The sequence below is a fragment of the Myotis yumanensis genome, unplaced genomic scaffold, assembly GCF_028538775.1.
Source record: "Myotis yumanensis isolate MYYU_CA2020_CCGP unplaced genomic scaffold, mMyoYum1.0.hap1 SCAF_11, whole genome shotgun sequence".
Lineage (NCBI taxonomy): Eukaryota > Metazoa > Chordata > Mammalia > Chiroptera > Vespertilionidae > Myotis > Myotis yumanensis.
This window is the reverse complement of record NW_027223762.1, coordinates 11,405,129-11,432,008: the sequence shown is the minus strand read 5'-3', so window position 1 is coordinate 11,432,008 and position 26,880 is coordinate 11,405,129. Positions and strand designations below refer to the sequence as shown.

General features: G+C 48.6%; 1 protein-coding gene across 2 annotated transcripts in view; it reads right to left on the bottom strand.

The window, feature by feature from the left end:
• The window catches only part of DPYSL5 (dihydropyrimidinase like 5), a 57,580-nt gene that overhangs the window by 18,681 nt on the left and 12,019 nt on the right, over positions 1-26,880 (bottom strand). For both annotated transcript variants that reach the window (XM_070428855.1, XM_070428856.1), the window contains exon 2: positions 17,717-17,981. In XM_070428855.1, the coding sequence (XP_070284956.1) occupies positions 17,717-17,977 (261 nt within the window). In that variant the 5' untranslated portion in view covers positions 17,978-17,981. The remainder of the gene's footprint in view (positions 1-17,716; positions 17,982-26,880) is intronic.

Here is a 26,880-nt window from a genome sequence, read left to right as displayed (position 1 = left end):
CAAGTCATCACATGGGAAAGGAGGATGTCATAATGAGTGAAAAAGGCAGAATTCAGTGTGCATTCAAGATGCTTGGAACTCTGCTTAAACACACACACACCCACAAAGGAAAAAAAATGAAAGGAAATACACCAAAAGATTTACCATGACCATTTTTAGGTGAGAAGATTCTGAGTAATTAATTTTTTCTAATTTTCTGACTTTTATTTAATAGAATACATTACTTTTATAATACATATTTTAAAATAAGTTTAGAGGAAGCTAAAACTATTTAAAATTTAGTTAACCATACTTATGTGTTTTAAATATCTTCTTTTAAATGAAATGTTTTAACATACAGTAAAAGTATAGAAAATAGTACACTACATACCTATAAACCCACTAGTTAAATACTGGTATAAGAGGGTAACATTTTTGCTGTATTTACCTTACATGTTTTTTTATAAAAAAGTGAAATAAAATATTCTCAATATAACTGAAGCCCTCCGTCCTACTCCCATGCCTCTCCCCTGAGGTTGATAAAAATTTCCCCATTCATGTTTTTATGTTTTAAGATTATATGCTTTTATAATATTTATTTTATAAATTTTAAAATATATACAAATAACATCGTATTGCCTCTATCCGTTTGCAACTTGCTTTTTAAATTCAACGCCATTGAGAATTTATTTATGTAGATTTATTTCATTCATTTTAATTCATCGTGTGAGCACCCCTCCAGGTGTGTACTCATTTCCGAGTTCCTGGCGTTTGCTGCTCCACACGTGGCTGGAGCATCCTCAAGTTCACTTGAGTGGTCCCTGGATTCAGGGTATGTTGCCAGGAAGTGGAATAGCAGCTTCATGACAGTGAACCTCTCCGATTGCTCCAGACATGGCCAAGGAACAGGTAACTAACTCACTAGAGCCTCCTGGAGTCTGGTGGCTGACCAGAAGTGCCCATTCACCAACCCAAGGCGGTACTGTTTATTTATTTATTTTTTTAAAATATATTTCATTGATTTTTTTACAGAGAGGAAGGGAGAGTGATAGAGAGAAACATCGATCAGCTGCCTCCTGCACACCCCCTACTGGGGATGTGCTTGCAACCAAGGTACATGCCCTTGACCGGAATCGAACCTGGGATCCTTCAGTCCGCAGGCTGACGCTCTATCCATGAGCCAAACCGGTTAGGGCGCTTCCAGGCTGCTTCAGTGCTGACCCCCACCTCATCCTCTGCTGGAGTCTCCCCAACACCTTCCATCAAATACCCATTTTCTTCGAAAAACACAAATAAACAAACACACTGGACCTCCACTGACCCCCAAGCTTTTCTCCAGGGCATCTGAGTGATCAGTCCCCTGGGCCATCCTTTCTGTCTACATACGGTTCTCCAGCGTCTTCCTGACCATCATGTGCAGCCCGTTGAGCTCATCCCACAGCGGGCTGGTTTCCGCCAGGTTGTACATTTGCAATTCACTGCCCCCCTAAACTTCCTTTCACTGTCCTCTCGTAGGGTGCGCAGCCTCCGCTACATCATCGAGGACACAGTCCTGACCTCGCAATGCTCTCACTCTAAGCACCACCGTTCCTAAAACTCACCCTTCACTCTTTGAACTTTCTACAGAGGAAACAGGCAACATTCAATCCACAATGCACTTTGGGAAAGGGACATCTCCCCACACCTACTCTCCCTGTCATTTAAAGGCACATTATATATTTAAAGGCAAGAATAGAACAGTGAGGAGAACTGCACTTTAAGGCAGGCAGATTTAGGGTTAAATCCCAGCTCCGTCACTTACTTGCTGCAAGACCTTGGGCAAGCTATTTAATCTTCATTTCCTGACTTGTAAAGTGGGATAATAATATATCCCTCAAGGGATTACTATGAGAATTAAAGAAGATAATGCATGGAAAGCCCCTCACATAGTAGGAGCCCAAGAAATCGTAGTGATTTACAATACCATGATAATATAGTTAATAAATAAGCATAATTTGTAGGTAGCACTAATGTACCATCTATTATGTGTATCAAATGCTCCAGACCAAGCATGTCAAACTTGTGGCCCGCGGGCCGCATGTGGCCCACAACGAATATTTTTGCGGCCCAGCCAATATAACGGCATGTAAGAAACGTTTTAATAAAAATTTCGTAACTTAATTTTTACAATATCCTGTTATACATCATTATTAATAACAAACTACAACGTTCACTAATGACTGATTACTATAATCGTGTTGCATTCATTCATTTCCCTTATGCGCCTTACGCACGGGCGCATCATTTCTCTCCACTAATGCTAGCAGCGAATATTTTAGCAGCCGATGGCCACGTCATTAGTCTCGTACTGACTTGTTTGGTGTGTGCACCAGGAAATATTTCGCTTTCGGAGAACAAGAAAAATAGGTTTATTTGCGTTACGCTTATTAATTTGTGCAGCTATTCAGTGTCTGGTAAGTTAATGTTCAAGAAAAAGATATCACTTCTTATTAAAATGTTCTATTATTTTATGTTAACGATGACTCATCTATTTCAGCCCTTTGTATTCAGCATGTCTCTATCGAAATAAACCTACGTTTCTATGAAAATGGAAGCTTTTGTCTTTTTGCGGCCCATATACACTTAAACCGTGTTTATTTGGCCCGTGTGAGCCTTTGAGTTTGACATGCTTGCTCCAGATGAAGTGAGAAAGGGAAGCACCTTGAGGGAGATTAACCCCTAGAGTGCCGGGGTGCGCGCTCAGGCTCCTCCTGTCTTTCACCAAAAGTGCTGGGAGCGCTATCAAAGCTTCAAAATGGCGTCCGGTTCTAAGTCTGCTTTTATTAGTGATGGTGATATTGCTAAATATGTCAACGTAGTAAAGGTTTCCTTAAGTTTTTGAATATGTAATTTCATTTACTTTTGATTCATAATTTTTTTTCCCTAAACTGCTGTAAAATCAGCAAAAATGCCTTGGCAATTTTAGCATAGTTCTTAGGATACTGGTTGGCACTCAAAGGGTTAAGAGCCCAGTTAGCAAACAGGACAAGGATAAAGTTCATTTTTAATAGATGTAACTTCAAAATAAAGTGAGAGTACAGGCATCACAAGATAACATTCCTCAAGACGATGACGTTCAACAGAAGAGCAGAGGAAGGGGAGGCCACCTTAGGATGGAGAGCTGAGAGCTGCATGGAGGGGATGCAGTCGCGCCCGGGGCAGGAGATCATGTGGGAAAGCTGGGGGCACGGCCGGGGGACGGAGACTAGACCTGCTTGGTTTTGGCCGAGGCAGTTCTGGTTAGGACCGGACTGGGGGAACCTGATGAACTTGGATTCCATCTGGTCGGCAACGATGAACAACTTGTGTGTGTGGAGGTGATGGTCATGAGGGAGCTCAGGAAGTGTGGGGGTAGAAGGACCCTGGCCACACCCCACCCCTGCACATGTCTGTAGTCACAGCAGGCTTCTGGGGGAGGGAGACATGAAAACCAGACTTTGGATGTTACTCTGGCTGTGGATGCGAGCTGAGCTGCAGTGCCGGGATGATGGACCTGAATTTCAGGGATGGGATGCGGGGGACATGTGTGAAACCCGTTTCTTGGAAGAAGCAGGGTTTGATGACAGAAGAAGAGGCGATGTAAATAATGGGGGAAGTGCTGCACTGTGTGGCTGAAAAAACATTATTAGGAGAGAAACTATCAAATTCAGGAGGGAAGAAAAATGTTGGACATCTTAAGAGAGCCAATGGAGGGACATGCAAGTAGAGATGAAAATCTCTAATTGTAACCAACATCCACTGAGCACTTATTCTGTGCCTGTTTAATATTCACAAGAGCCCTGTACAATAGGTGTATTATTATCTCCGTTATGCAGATGAGGACTCTGAGGGCTGGAGGGACACCTCTTCCCATCCATCCAGGAGGGGGGCGAAGAGGGAGATGATCAGAGGTGACATGGAGGACAAATGAGGGTGCCCAGTCCCGAGGTCCCAGACTTCTTAGCAAAACAGGAAATCATGCCAATATTTCCTGTTTTGCTAAGGTTTGGGAAAATCTGGAGTGTTGGAGTATTGGTCTGAGCTAAGATGAGGTTTGGGAAAACCGTACAGGAGAGGCACTACAGACTCAAGAAGGAAGGGCTGGAGTGAACATGCCATTGTAACGGCTATCTCTGCAAGGCCAGGAGCAGGGGCAGAGAATGCAGGCTGGGGTGCTGAGGGAGGGGAACAATGGGGCCAGAGATGGCCGACACAGGGGTCCAGGCAGAGTCCAGCACAGCCAAGAAATGGGGAGGGGTCCCTGGGCAGGCCCAGAGTTTGGCAAGGGCTTGGAGCAGTGGTTCTCAACCTTCTGGCCCTTTAAATACAGTTCCTCATGTTGTGACCCAACCATAAAATTATTTTCGTTGCTACTTCATAACTGTAATGTTGCTCCTGTTATGAATCGTCATGTAAATATCTGATATGCAGGATGGTCTTAGGCGACCCCTGTGAAAGGGTCGTTCGACCGCCAAAGGGGTCGCGACCCACAGGTTGAGAACCACTGGCTTAGAGTGACATTGCATTTGTAAGTTAGTCAGAAATGCAGCTCGGTTCTCTGATGGCATGTGGGGGCAGGATGCTCTGGAGGGAGAAGCCTGACTCGGGAGCCCGGAGGCCTGGATCGAGTTCTGGCTGTATCGCTGAGGAGTCCTGTGGTCATGGGCAAGTGAGCGCTGGCTTGGGAGGATGGGGTGCCATTCCCGGGAGGAGGGTTCCCTGAGAGAGGAGTCGAGTTCTGGTGGATGTGCTGAGCTTGGGGGATGTGCACAGAGGTGTCTAAGCTGTAGCTATAAATGTGGAGTCATGGGTACCAGATTAGGCAGAGACGTGGGTCAAAGGAGAAGGCAAATTGGGGTAAGACACTGAGAAGCAGTCACGAATTGAGACGTGGGTCAAAGGAGAAGGCAAATTGGGGTAAGACACTGAGAAGCAGTCACGAATAGGAAGATTAAGACAAAGATAAAACCAGGAAGGAAGCTGGGAAGGAACGGCCAAGAGGTAGGAGGAAGGCCAGGCTGGGATGGGTTATGAAATCCAAGCAAACCCTCCTACCAAGGCAAGAAACCTGGCTCCCAGGAGAGGTGAGTTGTTCTGGGGTTCAGGTGCAGGCCTCCCAGGAAACCCAGGTCCCCCTCCCGACAGGTGCATAATCCCGGGCAGCTTTCGGGTCTCGGACATGAGGACATGCACTGAGAAAGCCCTGACCTCAGCCTGCCTGGCTCCTGCCCAAAAGGTAGGCCCTGGGACCTCACCCCCAGGGGGACATTTTGTTGTTGTTAATCCTCACGGAGGATATTTTCCCATTGATTTTTAGAGCGAGTGGAAGGGAGAGGGAGAGACAGAGAGAGAGAAACATCTATGTGAGAGAGACACATCGATTGTTTACCTTCCGCACGCCCCCATGAGGGCCAGGAATCGAGCCTGCACTCAAGGTATGTGCCCTTGACCAGAATCAAACCCAGGACCCTTCAGTCCATGGGCCGATGTGCTATCCAATGAGCCAAACCGGCTCGGGCCAGGGTGACTTTTCTCCCCTAGTATATTGCTGGTCACGCGGTTTGGACCCCTGACCTTCCCTCCCTAGAGATAACATCTAGGCCTCAGTTGTATTTTAGCTCCAGGCCCCCCAAAAAGCAACAAAACCAGCCACTGCTGACCTCAGGACCAGCTGCATGGGATCATGACCCCTGCCCTGGTGCCGGCCCATCCATCAGTGGAGACACCTGGAAAACTGCTGAATATTCTATTGAGATCTTCCCCTGGGGCCTCCCCTGAGTCTCCACCCTTAAACCCTTAGGACTGAGGACCCAGAGCGCTCCCCCCGGCCCCCAGCACCACCACGCCTTTCCCTTTCCTTTTCCCTTTCCCTTCCCCTCCCCCAAAAGGCGCAGTACCACTACCTTCCTCACTCCTAGGCTCCTAGGGCCCTTCCTTTACCTCCGTAACTCATTTCCTCAGCCCGTTTCTTCTAGAAATCACTTTTTCTACCTCTGTGATTTTTAAAAAATATATATTTTATTGATTTTTTACAGAGAGGAAGGGAGAGAGATAGAGAGTCAGAAACATCGATGAGAGAGAAACATCGATCAGCTGCCTCCTGCACATCTCCCACTGGGGATGTGCCCGAAACCAAGGTACATGCCCTTGACCGGAATCGAACCCGGGACCCTTCAATTCGCAGGCCAATGCTCCATCCACTGAGCCAAACCGGTTTTGGCCCTCTGTGATTTTATAAATAAATGAATGTTCTCTTCCCCTCCTCCCCAGCCCCCTCACACCGCCCCCGCCCCCCCCCCCCCCCCCCCAAAATAACAGGCCTGACCTCCACCTGCAGGGAGCAGCTGGGGTCATGCAGGGGTCACCAGAGCTCCTACCTCCTTCCCTGGTCACAAACGCCTAAATACAAAGGGGAGCTGGCCCTCATGGCCCAGCCAGGAAAGGCTAATTTCAGAGGCTCTACAGCGAAGGATGGTTCCTGGGACCCAGACATGCTCACCTGGGAGGGGCCTGGAAACTTCTGGAGGAAACCAGACCCAGAGGGACTCTCCCGGAAAGTTGCAAACCAGCCCAAGGGCCTGGTCCCTTTCTGCCTCTGTGCAGAAAGTATATCCACACAGCAGAATACTTCCCTCACCGAACCGTCACAAACACCATATGCAACACATGTTCATCATCTCGGTTTTTTAGAGATGAGCCAAGTCTGGATCTAGGTATTTTTACTCCAAATCCTACACTTTTCTGTAATACTGGGAACAGATCTAATCTGCTGAAATAGTAACTAAGCACAGAAACTCAGAGCTTGGGGGCATCCAACCCCAGCATCGGGGTCTCCCAGAGGGTGTGCTTAAAATAGATAACGGATGAGGAATTATATGCATCGGCTCTAACATATCTCCTTTTGGAACTAGGAATATACGAATACCAACTGTGGGAGGAATGTAAAAACAGGCATGGTTTTTACTGCACATTTCCATGCTTAAGACTTTCCCTATAGCCCGGCCGGTGTGGCTCAGTAGATGGGCGTCGACCCAGGAACCAGGAGGACTGGGCTTAATTCCTGGTCAGGGCACATGCCTGGGTTGCAGGCTCCATCCCGGGTAGGGGGTGTACAGGAGGCAGCCCATCAGTGATTCTCTCTCATCATTGATGTTTCTATCCCTCTCTTCTTCTCCCTTCCTCTCTCTGAAATCAATAAGAACATATATATATATATATATATATATATATAAAAGACAGTCCCTTTAAACTCTGGGATGAATTGTGTTCATTCCCAGACATGGCAGACCAGCATGTCCCAGGGAGACAGAAGCAGCCTCGTAGCCAAAGGTGATAGCACTCTCACGGAAGCTCGGACCACTGTGGCAGCGAGCGCATGCGCTGAACTCACTTTCAGGAGAGAAATTCACATTTGCTTATGGCTTACTATGTGCAAATTAGATAACACTTATCATCTAATTCGATCCTCAAAATGACTCTGTAATTGAGCAGAGGACTCAGATATCTGCACACCCATGTTCATGGCAGCATTATTCAAAATAGTCAAAAGGTGGAAGCAACCCAAGTGTCCATCAGTGGATAAACAAAAGGTGGTCTAGCCACACAGTGCAAGGTTATCCAGCCTTAAAAAGCGGGGAATCCTGACGCATGCTCCAGCAGGGATGAACTGCAGGACCTCATGCTGAAGGAAACAAGCCGGTCACAAATGGACACGTGCGATAGGATTCCACTTACACGAGCTGTCAGTTCATAGACACAGAACGGAGAGTGGCGGCTGCCAGGTGCGGAGGGGAGGGGGGACGGAAGTTAGAATTGAGTAGGTGAGGCGCTTCAGCTGGGACATGAAGAAGTTCTGGAGATGGATTCGTGTGGTGACAACACTGAATGCACTCACTGTCTCTGTGAGCTGTGCACTTGAAAATGATTAAAATGGTACATTTTATCGCAATAACATTTAAAAGAATATTATTCCGGAGGGTGCAGGTGACTCTTCCCCTTTTACAGATAAGAAAACGGAGGCTGAGGAAGTCAGACAGCCAGACCGAAGGAGGGTCCGTCAGAGTCCGGAGCCCCCAGGTCTCCTTTGCACAGGCTGCCCCTCCTAGAGCTCAAGCCCTGGCCTGACGGAGGGGCTCCTGGCTCCCAGACTCCCTTGTCAAGGGATGGAGAAAAACTCAAGTGAAAATGGGGCCTCGCTTTGGAAACAGAGAGGGAGGTGTGGCCTGGGCTCGGATTACAGGGCTCACACTGAGAATTGTGCCAACATCAAAAATTATGAAATGAGGAGCTCCAGGCTTCCTCTCTAATCCAGAATGATTATCTTCACTGCCGAGCATCCAATTTAAATTCATTGTGTTTAATACAAAGCCACAGCACAGAGCCGGCTGTCTCCCGACATGCAGTTACCATGGAGACTGGAGATGATCCTCAAAGGGAGTTGTGGCAGAAATACATGGCTGCCAGCTTCTGAGAAGCCCAGAGAAACCATTCTAAACTAGAGGCGCACAGAGGGGCCCTTTGTCACCCTCCTCCTTAGCAAAGCCCCTTCACGTCCCAGAGTGGGAACGTTTATAAGCCAGCAGGCCACAGCCCCCTTTCTGAAAAGCCCAGGCTGCCCGCAGATGCTGGCGGGGAGGGATGTATCAACAATCCAGAAATAAGCCACACGTAACCCCACTTGCTCTTCTTCCCTCCGAGAGTCCCTCCTTTTGGTCCCAAAGCTAAGTGACAACAGTGCCACTGAACTGCTGGGGAGCCTGCCTGAGGCCTCCGGGGACCCTGGCCTGGAGGAATGGGGGCTGGAGCGGCAGGTGGGCAGGCAGACCTGGCCCAGCACTTATGAGCTTGGCAAGTTATTTCACTTCCTGAGACTCAGCTTCCCAGGCCCCTGGGAAAGGAAGGAGAAGACCTGCCTGAGGGGCTTCAAAGGTCAAAATAAGGGTACAGTGGATAATGCTCTGACGAGCGGGTCTGAGGTCCAGGCCGGGAGGGCAGGGGATGGGAGCTCAAGGGTAGGTCCCCTGGAGAGCCATGCGCAGCCCGCAGCCCGGTGCCACCTGGGGGCCGGGGTCCTGGAGTCCTTCGGGAGCTTAACAAGCTCCGTTTCCCACACAGCAGGAAAAACATCCTTTGATGGGCCACTGAGTCTAGGGCTTGGAGATCGGAAGCCAGAGCGCTCTCCCAAACATGAGCCCTGGAGTGTCATAAAAGCCTGCAGGGTGAGAGCCAGGGCACCAAACCAGACAAGAGAAGCTGCAGCGCGGGCGTGGCGGTAACCAAGGACCCCAAGAAGAACGGAGACCTAACGGAAGGAAACAGGTCAGTGGCTACCTGGGGCGGGGAAGGATTACAAGGGCCACAAAGAAACTTTTGGGGGCGACGAATATGCTTATTATATTAATGGTGCTGCTTCCCAGTGAATACATATGTCAAAACATACCAAACTACACACTTTTAAAATGAGCGGCTTATTATATGTCAATTACACGTTAATCAAGTTGCTGGGGGGGGCGGGGGGGGGGGGGGGGGAAGTAACACAGAGATTAAAAAAATAAAAAGGTGGCTTCCTAGATTACTTAATCATGACCTCCCTTCTATACGTACTCTTCCCAAGAATAGAATTCCCACCATATATCAAATTTAATTTTATTTTAAAATATTAATTTAGAATACCGTGGAGAGTTTTAATCTAAATAGGAAAGTTATTTATGGATTAGCGGTTGGATTCATTCACCTCTAATGGTATTTCCAGCTCTAGAATTCTGTGTCTTAGTGAGGGTGAGTGTGCGAACGTGTGGACTATGAGTATGTGAAAGTGTCTAAGTGTGTGAATGTGTGTGTGTAGTATGACAGATAGATAATGGTTAATAAGAAAGTTCTCACTGTAGCTGGCCCATAGTTTTATCTTCATATAATCATTAATTAAAAATCCTATAGCTCCTAATTTTTAAATAACAAGAAACAAAGAAGGATCAGAAAGAGGAAAAACGGTTGGCTGCCCTGACAACCTGAGGGAACAGGGAGGCAGGAACCACCAGGAGGACAAGGTAAGGTGTCTACCGTCATTTCCACCTGTCAATGAAGCATTCTAAGCCCCTTACCTTTAGCACAGGAATATGGAAAACCTTAGTGAGGTCTGGGAGAAGAGATATTTCCAACCGAGACTTTTGAAGCATTCTCTAAGGCCATATTCAAATATTTCTTGAAATATGAAAAAAATGTGCAAGCTTTAAGAAACAAAATTGGAAAAATATATATAATTCATGTACTATAAGCATCACTGAAGCATACATCCAGTACGTAATGTGTTTCCCTTCTTCCTTTTTTATTTTTTTAAACCCTAAAGGAGGAGAGTATAAACGCAGAACTCCTTGTATGAACTATGAAAGGTTTCCAAGATGCTTGGGGTCTATCACAGAGGGTGAATTTATTTCTATTTTGAGCCAAAGGTTTTAAAACATAACAATCTCCCTGTAGATAAGTTCTTTGCAAACACTCTTTATTGTAAGGATCGAGGAGCTGCTTGGGCACCATAGATTTTTTTCCAATACTAGATGTGAAACATTTGTAAGAAAGGATAGATCTCCTCTCTTCCATTTGTTCTAAGAAGGGTCAGCCTGGCCTACATTTTGGCCTGCCAATTAATGGAGATGTAGAAGGAAAGGTGCCAGCAAGTCTTGTTAAGCAAGATCACTGATTTGAAGCAGGGCATCTTTAAATAGCCCTGATGCCTACAGAGTTTACGACTGGCTATTTCTGCTTACAAGAGAATGAGAGAAACTTACCTAGAATTCATCATCATCATTGTGATTAGATTCCATTTGAAATTTAAAACACACAGTCAACCCTCAGCATTGAAATAGAGCCTGGGCTGGTGTGGCTCAGTTGGTTGGGTTTCGTCCCATGCAAGCCTGGGTTGCAGGTTTGAGCCCCATTGGGGGAGGCAGCTGATCAATGTTTCTCTCTCTCTCCATCTCCCTTGCTCTTTCTCTAAAAGAATCAATAAAACATATTTTTTTAAAAAGTGAAATGGAATCCAGTTTTTTTGGTTTCTATTTGATGCTTAACAGTTTAATACATACTCATGAGGAACCTGTACAAACGGATTTTCCAGGAGTTGGTCCTCGATCAGCACTATCTATTTATTTACTTAACACTCATATTGTGCTTAGTAAGCACCCAAGACTATTTTAAGTTCTTTACAAATAGTCACTCATATTCACAAAATACTAACATAATCTCCATTTTTCAGAGAAGGAAATTGAGGGACAGAGACGTGAACTTACCCAAATCACACAGCTAGTAAATGTGGAGCTGAAATTCTAATCCGGCAGTCTCCTCCCGTTTGTGTTCACAACTACCATGCTATGCTGACGTTCATCTATTTCTTGAATGTCTAGTATATGTTTAGAGCTCTGTGAATTCTGTGGTGAGCCATGAGTTAAACATAAGCTATGGTCTTTACCCCTTAAAGAGTCTTCAATCTAGCTGAGAAGAACTTTATGCAGGACACAATTTGAAAGCCCCAGGATGACAAATTATTTCAGTTGGTGAGAAGAAAGGAGGATTCTGGATCTGAATGAGCTGGAGGAAGAGTGTGGCATGAGTGGGGTAGGCCTTGCGGAGGGGTTCTGTGGATGGGCGGGAGGGATGGCAGGAGGGAGCATGGATGGTCATAAGGGAAGGGGCTGAGAAAACCGCCTTCCTGATGGATGGGCACAAGCTGGGGAGCAGCTGGGAATGGGGAATAGATGGGAACACAAGGTCGGGTGGGGAGGTGCCCAGGGTGCAGATCCAGAGACCAAACTTGATGTCTTAGTCAACAGGGAGCCATTGCAGGTTCTCAAGCAGGGACACGAGAGGAGGCACAGAAAGCTGTGAAGTAAAGGGTGGCCAAGGTGACTTTTGATGAAAGAAAAAAAAGTAAATGTGGAATCTTTAAAAAGGTTTTTTTAAAAGATTATTATTGATTTTTAGAGGGAGAGGAAGGGAGACAGAGAGAGACGGAAACATCAATGTGGGAGCAGAACATTGATCGGCTGACTTCTGCAAGCCCCCACCAGGGATCAAGCCAGCAATTCGGGCATGTGCCCTGACCTGGATTTGAACTGGCAACGTTTCAGAGCGTGGATTTGAGGATGGAGGGGCCACATGGCAAGCAATGCTGACGGCCTCTGGGAGCTGAGATGGGCCCTCAGCGGATATAGCCAGCAAGGAATTGGGGACTTGAGTCCTTGAACTGCAAGAAACTGAATCCTGCTACAACTTTGTGAACGTAGCAGAGGATCCTGAACTCCAGATGGGAACACAGCCCATCTGACACCTTAATTACTAGTATATCCTTGTGAGGCCCCGAGCAGAGAAGCCAGTCCCACCAGGACCCGACTTCGGACCCGGAACTGTGAGCTCATAAGCGGGTATTGTTTTAAATGGCTAAATTTGTGGTAGTTTGTTAGAAAATAGTAGAAAATTAATACATCCCCTGTCAGGTATGAGGTGCCTGCCAGATGAAGAGGTAGGAGAAGGGATGTCCTCCAGGTGGCTGGGGAGGGGGGTCACCTCATGAAGCACTCCTGGGGTTCTAGTGCGAATGTGGGTGACTCAGAAGACAGAGAGAGGAGCCAGCTTTGCTGATCCCAACCGGCACAGCCAGGCCAGAAGGGCAGCAGGTCAGCAGGCAGAGTGGGCACAGTGTGGCAGCAGCTGGCCCAGGGCCACAGGCATCATGGGCACTAGATGGACAGCGAATAATTTCGCTGTAAAGTCAAAGTGGGTGGATCAAATAACCTGAGAGACTGGAAGACAGAGAGGCCAGGCCTGGGGTAGAAGCAGGTAGTCACGGCCTGGGGACCGACGTTTATCGCATGCACACTAGTCCTCTGTGCCAGGCGCTGTGCGAAGTGTTTTTCCTGCATCCCTTCATTAATCCTCAGAGCAACCATTCATTTGTAAATGGTAAAAGCTGTCAGCTCGAAGGCACTGACATCTACGTTACTCTCCAGGGAGGAGAGGTGTTTTGTAAAGCGCTGCCTAGAGAGGCACAGAGCTCACTCCACTGTCTGCCTGTGGTATGTCTGTTCCGGGATGCCCTTCTCTGGCCGGGGTATGTTCAGAGCCACAGAGCCAAGGCAGCTATTTGCATGAAGCCCATTAAGAAGTCACAGACTGTCTGGAAGGGGTGTCTGTCCAGCTCTGGGGTTTCAGGAACCCCTGAGTGGCGTAGTGAAAAGGGCCTCAGACTGAGAAACTTGCATTCTGGTCCAATTACCTCTGGGATTTGGGGCAACTCATTCACCCTCCTATCAATCCATCAATGAGAGGGTGGGACTAGATTTCTAAGGTCTCTTCCAGCTTTTTGCAGACACGCATGAACTTGGGAACATCAATTAATGAGCAAGATCATATGAGTCTGGATCCCAATAAGCTAGGAAATGTCATTTTATTGATTTCAGAGAGAGGAAAGGACAGGGAGAGAGAGAGAGATAGAAACATCAGTGATGAGAGAGAATTGCTGATCCGCTGCCTCCTGCATGCCCCCTACTGGGGATTGAGCCCACAACCTGGGCATATGCCCTGACCGGGAATTGAACCTCCTTGTTCCTGGGTTGAGGCTCAACCACTGAGCCACACTAGCCGGGCAAGAAATGTTATTACAGAGCTTTATAAAAGACTGAAGACATTTCAAGCCAGAATTAAACAGAAACGGACAGAACATTGGAGTCAAGCTACAAGAAGGAAGTGAGAAGCACTTAAAGGCTTAATTCCAAGAGAGCAAATTTCAAAGGCAAACAGTTCACAGCCTGCCCAAAGGATAAATGGGGCCTTGGTGAGGATGTTGGCAGGTGGGGCACCAAAGGGAATTCATTTATGTCCTAGCCCAGTGGTCGGCAAACTGTGGCTCTTTGGCCCCTTGAGTGTGGCTCTTCCACAAAATACCACGTGCAGGTGCGCACGTACAATGCGATTGAAACTTCGTGGCCCATGCGCAGAAGTCGGTATTTTGTGGAAGAGCCACACTCAGGGGCCAAAGAACCGCATGTGGCTCGTGAGCCACAGTTTGCCGACCACTGTCCTAGCCTATCCTACTCAGGACTCCTCTGCAGGGGGAGGAGGAGTGTCAGGACCCGCCCCGGCGGCTGGGATGTGGCAGGCCATCCTAGCTTCCTTACGCCATTGAACATTCTCTGGGCAGATCCCACGCTGGCCAAGCACCCTTCTGGCTAGCATTTGGCTTCCATTGTAGGTTGACTACCAGAATAGATGTCCTGCTGCTACTGATTCTGAGTTAGTGGGAGGCTGTCTCTGGGGCCAGATGGCTCTGGCACAGACAGGAGGGAATCTCTGGGCCATCAAAGAAGAGGGAGGCACCTAGCCGGACTTCCGTTTGATAACACCTCTACCACGGCCAACTCCTCTCTCCCTGATGGTTTCTATGGGGCATGGACAGGAGGGCAGAACACGGGGCCAGGGAAACTTAGCAAGTACAGGGTGGGGTTTGGGAGCCTGTTGTTGGGACCCTGGCATGTACATAGGAGACAAGGAAATAAATAAGACTGGCAAGGGGAAGGCAGGCCCCAGCTTTCAAAGGGGATTCAGTGGTCAGCCCTGGCACGAAAGGTGAGGGTCAGTAGGTGACAGAAGTAACAGCCAGGACAACGTGCCATTCAAAACAGCTGAGAAAGTTCCTTTATAAGGTGCCTGCCAGTGTTAGAATCATCAAAGATGCTTTAAAAAATACAATGGGGAGAGGCAGACCTAGAGACATTGCTTCCATTGGTCTGGGTGGGGCCTGGATACTAGTATTATTTAAATTAAAATCCCCCACCCTAACTGGTTTGGCTCAGTGGATAGAGCATCAGCCTGCGGACTGAGGGGTCCTGGGTTCGATTCCGGTCAAGGGCATGTACCTTGGTTGCGGGCACATCCCCAGTGGGGGTTGTGCAGGAGGCAGCTGATCAATGTTTCTCTCTCATCGATATTTCTTCCTCTCTATTCCTCTCCCTTCCTCTCTGTAAAAAAATTAATAAAATATATTTAAAAAAATAAATTAAAATCCCCCAAATAGTTCTGACTTATAATTTGCTGCCAAGGGTTGAAAACCATTGGCCTAGACCAGGGGTGGGGAACGTCCGGCCCTCAGGCCATATAAGGCCTGTGAAATCATTTGGTAAAATCATTTAGCCTGGTCCTGCCAAGGCATTAGGGGTGAGTTAATTAAATGATGCCCAAATATAGCAGGCTAATTTTGTATGGCCCGTGAATGATGTTATAAATATCCAAATGGCCCTTGGCAGAAAAGAGGTTCCCTATCCTTAGCCTACACGGCGGTTATTGATTTATTTTTGGAGGAGCAGGAGCAGAAAAGGCATCTAGGAAGCTCTTTATTCTATTGTCCATGCTCCCCGCCCCCCCCACCCCCCGCCCCCAATCTTAGTGAAGGGGTTGTGCCAGCAGTTTAAAAAGCTTATTTTGATATTCCCACCTGGCCAGGGAGAGCCATTGGTGGGGTGCACTGACATTATTTACTGTGTAATATTAGATATACACTAAAGAATAAGTATAACTTATAAGTCAGGAAGAAGAAGAAGAAAAGACCCCATGGCCACCTGGAATCCTAGACCTTTATTAACCCAGTTGCTGTTTCTGGTCCTCTCTCCTCCCCGCATTCCCTCGCCTCCCCACAGGAGATAACCTCTGTCCTCGATGGAGTCTGCAATATTAACAAGCAGGTGGTCCTGGTGGTCTGGAAACCCAGGTACTGGCCTTGGGGAAGGCGGGGTCTAAAGGTTGGGAGGGTGTGGGGTGTGGGGAGGAGGATCAAGTGACCAGCTGTGAGCATGAGACGCAGAGCCAGGGGAGCCAGGCAGAGCTTGTCACAGCCTCTGACAGAGGCAAGGGCGGGCAAGGCGTTTGTTAAGACGTGCTGGAGAAATCCCTTCAGACCCAGGACAATGGAGTCCCAGATGCTTTCAGAAAAGCCAGGCTTTCACAGTCTTGTTTTCCCAGGCCTGGCTGCTGCCGCCAAACTGACAAGCCCGCAGGAGCATAGGGGGTGCGGAGTTCAAGGCCCCACGGATCTGTCGGACAAGAACAAAAAGGTGCAACTTGATCTCTCTTTTTCTCTGGGCTAATCACTCGGGTGAGCTTTTCCTTGGGATTATTATTCCATTATAAACCCAGATGCTTAAAGTGAATCCACTGCTGCCTTTCTTAGAAGGTACGAAGTAGGTCAGTGGCAATGGATCAGGGTGCAGACTGTACAAGAGCCACAGGCCGCGTGAATAATTGAATCCACACATTCCCGGGAGCAGCCTGCAACAGGAGAGCACTTTCTCTCCCCAGGAGATGGTCAGGAACTAGAGGAAAGAGGAAGCCAACATATCCAATGGTAGGAGCACCACTGTGGAGGGGAAATCCTGGGAGGGAGGGGAAATGGGACAGGAAGCCAGTTCTTGGGAGGATGGGAGGCCACAGGCAGGACTCTGGAAGGGGTCTACTGAAGGGGTCCTGGGGTCCAGGGAGGACTGCCTTTCTCAATATGAGCTGAGGGACAAGGACAAGGCGCAATCTTGTTTAGGGGGTGGATATAACCAAAGGGTCTGTTAGGTGACACCACCAGCCAGGGCGGCTCAGGGTCTATGGACCCTTAAATTCCCCACCACTAGGGCCTGGCATAGAGGGGGTGCCTGAGGCAGCCCAAGCCTGCGGGAATGGGAGAGCTGGGGCCTTGAATCACACAGGGATTTTTCTGTGATTTCCAGAGGCAGCGGCTCCCATGGATGAGAGGTCTGGAAAAGATCAAGAGCGACCCACCACCTTGCACAGAGATGCATGTGCAGAGGTCTTCACTGGCTCTGAAGAGCTAAAGGCTCTCAGGGGGAAAGCTGTCACTCCTGGCTAATGAGGTCTGGCAGATGACAGTGTGACCATAAGACAAAGAAGGCCAGCCTGCCTTCCGAGAGGCTAGGAAACAGAGTAGTGACGGTGTGGCATCCGGCCCTGGACTAAAGGTCTCCCAGGTGGGGAAAGTAACCAGGAAGCTATAATTTTTGGTGCAAGGCCTGAGCATACTACAGAATGGACCCCAACACGGACGGGTCTGGTTATCGGCATTATGTTGATGGTAAATACTGGGACCTCTCTTACATGACTGCTGGGAGTTAACACTGTTACAACCAGTTAGGAAAATGATTTGGCAAAAGCTGAACATACATTACCCTAGGACCCAGCAATCCCAGTCCTAGGAATATGCCCAACAGACATGTGTGCGGACACGTCTGCCAAAAGACAGGGGTGAGAATGCTCAGGGCAACAGTGTTGGTAATCGCCTCAAACTAGCAACTACCCAAGTGCCCACTGATAGCAGCATGAGTACGTGCGATATGTGGTCTATCATACAGTGGATACTATAAAGTAATGAAAGTAAACGATGCACAGCAACATGGGTGAATTTCACAAAAATAACGTCGAGCAAAAGAAGCCAACACAAGGGTACATACCGCTTGACTTCATTTTCATAGTTAAAACCAACTTATGGTAAATATACTAAAGATCATTGACGTCTACACTTCATTTTAGTTGCCACAGTGGCTCCCGCGAGAGCACTCTTCTCCTCTCGCAATACAGTGGGAGCACCTGGTTCACCGGTGTCTACTCAGGAGTAGCCCCAGAAAGAGAAGACGCCAAAGCAGAGGGCACTTTCGGCGAAGAGGAGCATTACCTTGGTCCCGTGGTAGAAGTCATCCACGCACGTGGCGTTCATGAAGGTCTGGTGGAAGTGGGTGCTGGTGTCGATGCCTCCGGGGATCACCAGTTTCCCAGTGGCATCGATCACCTTGGCCCCGCCGGGGATCATGAGCTCCCGGCCCACCTGCTGGATGATGCCATTCTCAATGTAGACATCGGCCTCGTGGGTGCAGTCATCGTTCACCACCTTGCCTCCCTTGATGAGAATCCGCACGCTGGCTGAATTGGCAAGCATGTTCCTACGGAAGAGGAGAGGGGGACATTGGTCAAGGTCGAAGTCCCCTTTCGCTGTCACCAAGGTCCCGTCCCTCCCCATTAGAGCTCAAAGTCAATGGGCAGAGGTAAGTGAGTGGGGATGAGGAGGAAGTGTCTCCACAGCCGGAGGACATTGGTCCTATAGCCAATAGATTCTATGGTCCTACAGATGGGGTCACTGACCTCATAGCGGGACTTACTGGGAATCACAACACAGTTGGCGGTCAGGGTGAAGTTGGGGCCCAAAGAAGCCTCAGTGTTTACCTTCCTGAAATGCATGTAGGTTCTAGAGCTCCTTCACATCTACCATCTCATTTTATTCCAGAGAAAACCTGAGGACTGGCGTTTTAGAGGTGAGAAGGCTAAAACTGCTAAGTAAGGAATTTACGGCTAGAAGTAGCTGAGTCAAACCCAGATGTCTTGTACGGAGAATGTCCCCACGACGCCATATGAAGATATCAGAGAGCCAAATTCTCCAAGCCTCACAGCTGTTTCATTCACATCATTCTTCAGACGGATTCTGCTTCAGTTCGACCTCCTGTATTTGCCTCAAAAACTCCACTACTCAGCTGGTTGCACACTGATAAGCTCATCTAAGGAGATTTGAAAAGTACCTATGCTCAAGCCCCACCCCCAGAAATTCAAATTTATTTGATCCAGACTGGGTCCCCAGAATCCATATTTTTTAAAGCTAGAGAATTTCCTCAAAGCTACACACCTAGTTTGTAAGAGAGTAAGGATTGAGAGGCAGACTGTTGTCTTCAGAGTTATTGTGGGCTGAATGCTTATGTTCTCCCAAATTTCCAGTGTGGCTGTATTTGGAGATGGAGCCTCTAAAGAAGTTTTTAAGGTGAATTAAGGTCATAAGGGTGGGGCCCTGATGGAACTGGATTAGTGTCCTCATAAGAAGAGACACTAGAGTGCTCTCCCCTCCCTACTTCTGGGCACCATGCACATGCAGAGAGAAGACGGCCATCTATCAGCTGGGAAAAGAGTCCTCACTAGAATCCACCATTCCAGCACCCTGACTCAGACTTCCAGCCTTCAGAACTGTGAGAAAATAAATTTGCTGTTTAAGCCTCCTTGCTGTTGACGGTTGACATTCATTATGCTTCTTACCTCCCTAGTAACCTCATTAGTGCTTCCTACAGCTTTCTCTGCTAGTCTGTTCTAAACCAAACAAAGGAAAGTTGTTACTGGCATCTATTCCCACAGAGTGTCTGTGTCCAAGTGTGTAAACATAACAGAGTGAGGTGGGTGGGGAGGTACCTTGGACCTCTTAGGAGAGCCCCCCCAAAGGGGAAGAACTTGAGCACAATTGTTAAAATAGATGCTCCTAAGCACCGCACAAGCCACTGGCTATGACTGTCTTTCCCTCTGCTCTGGTTGGGACGGCATATTCAGAAATATTCTAGTCCAGTGATGGCGAACCTATGACATGCGTGTCAGAGGTGACACGCGAACTCATTTTTTTGGTTGATTTTTCTTTGTTAAATGGCATTTAAATATATAAAATAAATATCAAAAATATAAGTCTTTGTTTTACTATGGTTGCAAATATCAAAAAATTTCTATATGTGACACGGCACCAGAGTTAAGTTAGGGTTTTTCAAAATGCTGACACACAGAGCTCAAAAGGTTCGCCATCACTGTTCTAGTCAGTGGTCACGGTCTAGAGAAGGGTCAGTTTTACTCATTTATGATGCTTCAAGTCACCCATTTTACTCTAAAATGCGATGTAGCCAGTGAGCCAATATCTGGCCCACTGGCTAACTTCATGCTATGGACTAAATATTTATGTCCCCCTCACATTCATACCTTGGAGCCCTAATCTCATTGTGATGATATTTGAAGATGGGATCTCTGGGAGGTACTTAGGTCATGAGGGTGGGCCCTCCTAAGTGGTATTAGTGCCCTTATAAGAAGAAACATGAGATTTCTCTCTCTCTCTCCACCGTATGAGGATACAGAGAGCAGATGACTGCAAGCAAGGAAGTTCTCACCAGGAACTAAATTAATGGGCGCCTTGATCTTGGACGGCCCAGCCTTCAGAACTGTGAGGAATGAGTTTCTGTTGTTTAAACCACAGAGTCTATGGTATTATTAGAGCAGCTCAAGCTGCCTGAGATACCACATTAGACAGAAATGAACATTATAATCAAATCATCATGAAGTAACAACTGGGCCCTAAAAGAAATGCTACTTCCTTTAAAGACTTCTGGCTATATTGCACATTCCTATTTGTTTAGCCAAAAACGTTGATCATCCAGCTATTTTGTTTATGCAAATGAAAGAATTCAAACCACATGTCTGTCCTCCCAGGCAAAAATGGAAAATATGCCAAATAGTTACATGCTATTAGGAAAAATAAATCAGAGATGGGGAATTCCAGAGCCGCCTAGCTTCATCCAGTCCACCCTTGGGTCTGTTGGACTTCACTGACAGTGACCCTTGAATCGAAGAGAACCAATCTAGGATGGTGTTATGGGTGACGTTATGCTGCGAATATAAGGGTCTTAAAGATTTTACAACTTGTTCAGGGAAACAATGATGCCTTCCATAGCAAGATGTTGGGTACATTGGATATGCCAGAGTTATCCAACTGTACACATCTTGTTTTCCCCAATTTCCTCATTCTGTGGCCTGGGCTCCCTATGCTCCCAAATCGGTGAGAAGCTGGTGATGTGCAAGCTGGGGAAACGGGGACTTCCGGTGTCGGTCGGGGGAGTGACACTATAACCCGGGAGTGCAGTCTTTCACGAGAGAGCCTCTTCATGTTTAAAATAGTAGCCATTATTGCTACCTGCCACCCAATAACTGTCCTGCTGGTTAACAGGAAATTTCCCGCACCGCCACCTCCTGCCCGTCTCACGGCCGTGGAGCAGTTCCGATGCATCACGGCACCGGGGCATCCTGCCGAGGGGGGTCAAGGTACCTGCAGCTGCTGCTTCTCATTCATGAAACGCACACACCTCTCACTCCTGGAAGGCGCCCGGGGTTAGCCCTGCCAAGGAAATGACAGCCCCAGCACTGGGTGTTGGAGTCGCCTGCGTCTGTCATCACCTTCCACAGCTCCCCTGTGCCTGCGGGAGGTGCGAGACGAGCGGAGCCGGCACAGTCTGTCCTGCGGCAGCTCAGCCGGAGGACACCGGGGCTCGGGGCTCGGCACAGACACGCGGGGCCAGCATGGTGCGAAGACGACACTTCTTGCACATAAAGACTTGAAATTAATCTGACAGGGACTGGTTTAAGGCATACATTTATTCTTTATAGCAGGCATTGGCTTAAGACTCACATTCATTTTTTTGGGTAGCACCCACAGAAAAATGTGTGATTTTACAAACCGGCCCTGTGATATCAAGGAACATGGGAGACAAGAGCTACACAGCTGCCCGGTGACGTGAAGGACCCGTGGCATTTAAGCCAATCCTAATGGCAACTGGGACATGGGGGGTGGGGAGTGGGGGTGGGGGAGAGGGGGCGTGGGAGTCCTTAACAGGCTAAGATCAAGTAAGAGGTTTTAATCCCGGGCTTCAGATGCCCTGGCCGGGCCCAGTGCGGCTGGGTTTAGCGAGCAAACACCATCAGTGCGCTGGGGGCAAAGGCGAGATTCCAAAGGATTAGCCAGGAGAGGGTGGCAAGAAGCAGACCACTTGTTCAACCAGATTAGCGAGGAGAGACAGGGCAGTTGTCGGAGGGCAGAGCGGAGGGTGTGTGCGAGGCTTCTCTTCGTGGTGACACAGCCCACACACGCACTGAAGCAGCGAACTGGCTCGGTTCCGGTGCCCGCTCCACCACTGCGGCCAGGAGCCTCTTCGTCGGAGGCTCAGGGGGGCCGAGCACGGGGAACAGCAGTAAGTGAGGGCTCACTCCTCCTGCCCGGGCCCTGGAGCCGGGCCGAGGCGGGTGTGCACACACCAGAGACGAGAATTCCTGGCTCCTGACCGAAGCCTGAGCCAGAGAACACCAGGCCTTTCGTGACCAGGGGGGTCACCATCACCCACCCTCCCCGGCTGACCCCCCGGCGGATTCCTCTGCCTGCTGAGCTTTCCACGCTCCCACCAGCTGTCTCCAGGCCCCAGAAGGAATTCCATCGCCGCCCTGGCCAGGGTGGCAGCTGTGGATCAAGGGCCTCCAGGGGCCCAGAGGGGCTGTTTCCTAGAACCACAGCCAAAGGGCAGAGCGGCCGGCGAGGGCCCTCCTGGTCTGAGACCTACATCCTCGGATGTGGGGCGGGGAAAGTCACAGAAAGGGGGAGAGAATGAGTTTTCCTAGTTACGAGAGTATCACAAACCTGGGCTACCCCACAAAGTCCAGATTTGGGGAAGAAATTGAGCGGGAAAATAAGACTACATTTATTTTTCCTTGTGAACTGAAAATGAGTATGAACTACAGCCACCACCAACATCTGGCAAACAATTGAGGGAAAGAAGGAAGACACCAAATCGTAAATATGGTATGAGTCCATTCATACAACATTCAAAATCAGGCCAAATGAATTACAGTGTTTAGGCAGAGAGTGATAGAGAAATGAAGAAAAACCCAAACCAAGGAAATGATTAGGAGAGAAGTCAGAATATGGTTATGGAGGGAGGTGGGGGGGGAGGCGGGGGGCTGAGTTTAGAGAGGGTACCTGTGCGGGACGCTGTTTAAAAGCTGCATCTACCCTACCTAGTCTACCTGGGAGGGGGATTACACAGGTTTTCGCTTTAAATTATGCTTTAAACTCTACATATATATTTTCTGCATGTCTCTCTGGAGCAGTGGTTCTCAACCTTCTGGCCCTTTAAATACAGTTCCTCATGTTGTGACCCAACCATAAAATTATTTTCGTTGCTACTTCATAACTGTAATGTTGCTACTGTTATGAATCGTCATGTAAATATCTGATATGCAGGATGGTCTTAGGCAACCCCTGTGAAAGGGTCGTTCGACTGCCAAAGGGGTCGCGACCCACAGGTTGAGAACCGCTGCTCTAGAGCCTCCAGAGATGGGGGATGAGACATGAATCGGGGGCTGGTCTTCCTGCTTCTTTGCCTGGTCCAGGCAGGCGGGGAGAGCAGAGAGTGAGGTAACCCAGGCGAGGTGGTAGTGGGTTCATTAGAAGGCACCATAGGATAGAAAAGGCAGGGGCAGCCTGGCCAAATTACAAAAACACACAACTGCATACCAGCAAACAAAAAGGACATGTCAAGTATTATGACAACCACGTAAAAATATGGACACAAAAAACAGACTCATGGGAACAACAGGGTTTGTGTTATGGGATCATAGGTAATTCCCTCCTCTAACTTTTCAAACTTTCTATATCAGATTATATTGATTTTATAATGAAAAATGAAGATGGTCATTTAAAGCCACATACATACATTCATATTGTTTGAAAAAAAATTGAATTAAGGTGAGAGCTTGCCCCTCTTCTGCGTAGGAAGTCTTGCCTTCATCTGCCACCTTCTGGAAGATTTCCTGAAAGGACTGGGCTGCAGGACAAACCCGTCTTTTCCTTATTTCGACTGAAACAGATTTCAGAAGGGCGCAGGCTTTTTCCTCTGTGATGACAGATGCCTGCAGAGGTACCGGGTAGTCCCTCTTATACTTAAAATGTGCTCCTAGCTCTCTCTCCCAAATGTAATGCTTTTACTCGTCACGGACTTGACACAGTGACGCTTCTGCCCAATCAGTGACAACCCCCCGTCTGTGCCTGCTTCTGCCAGCTGTCTCCTCATGGCCCGACCGACTCAGCTCCATCACCGAGACAAACAGGCATTTTTACCCCAATCCAAATCCCTGGAGCCTGAGAAGCAATCGCATCAGTGCTTGTGGAAATACACAGAACATGGAACCCAGTTTTGAAGAGACGGGCGCAAGGCGGTGAGCCACTGCGGGCTAGATCATTCTCTTGCCAGAGACAAACTCACTCAGGCGAGACAGCCCGGCTCACGCAGGAAGCACTGTGCCAAGGGGCCAAGTGGGCACTCAAAGGAGACTTAAGAAGGACGATGGGTGAAGGTGACCTACTGCCCTCCAATGGGGCGGCAATGCCACTTGCCTGCTGGTGTCTGCATTTCAGAGGCTTGTTTTAGAGAGCAGGGACCGGGAGTGGGTGGGAACACCAAAGATGCAGGGGGACTCTGAGGAGGAGATGGGGTGGGTGATGGGTAGGCCAGTGCCCCTAGCACCAAACTTGGCTTTGCCCCGCTAGCTGTGTGACTGGGCACATCCGTAACCGCCCCACACCCGTCTTCTCAGCAGCAACGTGGGCACCATCAGCAGACCTTTGCTGCTGAACTCTGTGTCTCTGGCTCCCACACGTCATGTCCATCGTACAACAACCTTGGAGGTAATTAGCCATTGTTGTCCCGAGCTGTGGCTGAGGAGACTGTGGTTGGGATTCACACCATTCGACGGGAACCCCGAGAGCAGAGCCTAGGCCTTGTTTCTGCCTTCCAGGGGCTCGGCCCTCAGAGGGGACTCCGCACACGCTGGTTGAGGGAAGGAGGGCTGATCGGATGAGACAGTGGTGTGAAAGCACTCTGTGCGTCCGCCACAGCTACGGGCTATTGGTGATGGGAAGGAAGGTGTCTCAAGGGTTCTGTGCTGGTCGGGAGGGTGTTTGGTGCAGAGCCTGGGGCAGGAGGACAGAGCAGGCATTCTCTGGGAGGACAAGAGGCAGACAGCAAGTGTGGGTTGGGGATGGCAAGCGAGTAATTATATATACAAATGGCCTTGGGGCCGGAGGTTAGACAGATGAGGAAGCGGCTTGGAGAGCCAGGGTGTGAAGTCAAGGAGGACAGGGTAAGAGGTGCAGGCTTCTGTCCCAGCCGGTTTGGCTCAGTGGAGAGAGCCTTAGCCCAGGGACTGAAGGGTCCGGGGTTCGATTCTGGTCAAGGGCATGTACCTCAGTTGCAGGCTTGAGGCAGCCAATCAATGTTTCTCTCTCCCCTCCACTCTCTCTAAAAATCAATGGAAAAATAAAAGTTATTTAATAAAAAAAGAAAAAGAAAAAAAGAGGCGCAGGCTTCTGAGTGAGGCCTGAGGGCCCAGGGCAGCCTGGAGAATCCAGAGCATGAGATGCTGAGTATGTCTGGGGGATGAGACATGATTTGGGGGCCGGTCTTCCTGCTGCTTTACCTGGCCCAGGGTGACGGCCGGCCGGGGGAGCAGAGACTGCGGTCACCCAGGCATCGGTTGTCGTGGGTTAAGTAGAAGGTGCCGCAGACTAGGAAAGGCAGGGGCAGAGCTGGGAAAGGCCTGAATGCGGGAGCTTCTCCGGAGGGAAGGAGAGACTGGGGACGACGTAAGAATGGCGGCGTGGGCAAACGGGACAGAGCACAGACTGGTGTGGACAGATGGCGACCAGCTGTCAGGGCGCCTGTGGTCTGTGGAAACCCAGTAACAAAACGGATTTCAGCTTCTCTCTCCAGGAATCCATCCTTTAGATCAGCCAGAAGCTGGTAACTGACCCAACACCCCAAGGTCAGGAGGTGACCGGAGAACACTTCCCGAGTGCCAGGGGCCGTGAAGGCTCTTAACACACGGCATTCGATTGAAACCACCGCACAGTGCCCTTGGAGGTGATGTGCTCTTTCCCCTGGATGGATGGAAGCGATGACTACCCCAGGTCACACAGCTTTATGGAAAGACACAGAAGCAGGGGTAATTCCAAACACCAAATAACATCAGAATCAGAAGATCTGGACATGCCGATGGGCTAACATTTGACTTATTCGTGTGTTGAACATTTATGAGACATTGCAAACCAAACACTCAGGCACTGGCCATTCTACCTGCTAAATCTGTTTCTTATCAAAGCCTCCATTCAGACCCTTACCCTCTACCTGAACGACGACATCCCTATTGCCTGGGTACTTCTAACTGGTCTCCACGCCTCTACACTTCAGCATAGTGAGCTTGCTAAGATGCAAATAGATCACAGAGGCAGGCTTGGCACCTCCTACACTACGGCACTATACTACGTGCCAGAAGCTGCACCAATCCCCAGGAACTCACAAGCTTGAGGTGGAAAGAAATACGGAGACAACGATTTCAATGTGAGTGGAGAGAAGGGCCGTGTGGGTACCAGGAGGAGCGGCAGCACTGATCTCTGATGGTGACAGAGGACTGCTTCTCAGAGGGCATGCCTTTGAGGTGAATGAGTCTTGAGGGTTGATTAGGAGTTCACCAGGGGGCGGGGAGAAACCCGACGAGGCATTCTAGACAGAAGCCGGCATGATCTCGCTCGCGCAGTCAGCATTGGTGCATTTGTTGTATGAGGGTGGGAAGCCCGGGGAGGCGTGCTGAGAGAGGGGGCTAGCTGCTGAGTGTGGCTGGAAGGCTTGCTGGCATGGCAAGCAGAGAAACGACCTCATTAGGTTTGCCTTTTAGGGGAAAATAAAAAGTATAAAATATTTTTAAAAAGCCCAACATAGAAAGATATGTTTATAAATGCTGGGTGGGATAAGCTTTTCTTAGCATAATCCAAAGCTGGACATCACGAAAGATGTGATGGATTTAGATATGACTATATAACAATGAAAAACTGTGGTGTAACAAAAGAGACCGCAAACTGCTTTGAATAAAGACAAGTAAAAATGGGTAGGACGTGTTTGCAACATAGAACCGGGGATTAATATCTGTAATATGCAAGAGCATGCATAAATCCTAACAGAAAGACAAATAAATATTTCAATAGGAAAAATAGGCATAGGATGCAAATAGGCAACCCAAAGAGTTCAGTGGGGAGGGCATAAATAGCTAAGAAGCAAATGAAAAGAGGTTCATCGTTATTAACGGTTACAGAAACTGGAATGAAAACAAGGAGATGACGTTTTTTTTCTCCTATCAAAACGGCACAGAGAAAAGGGAACAAGTGAGAAAGCATGA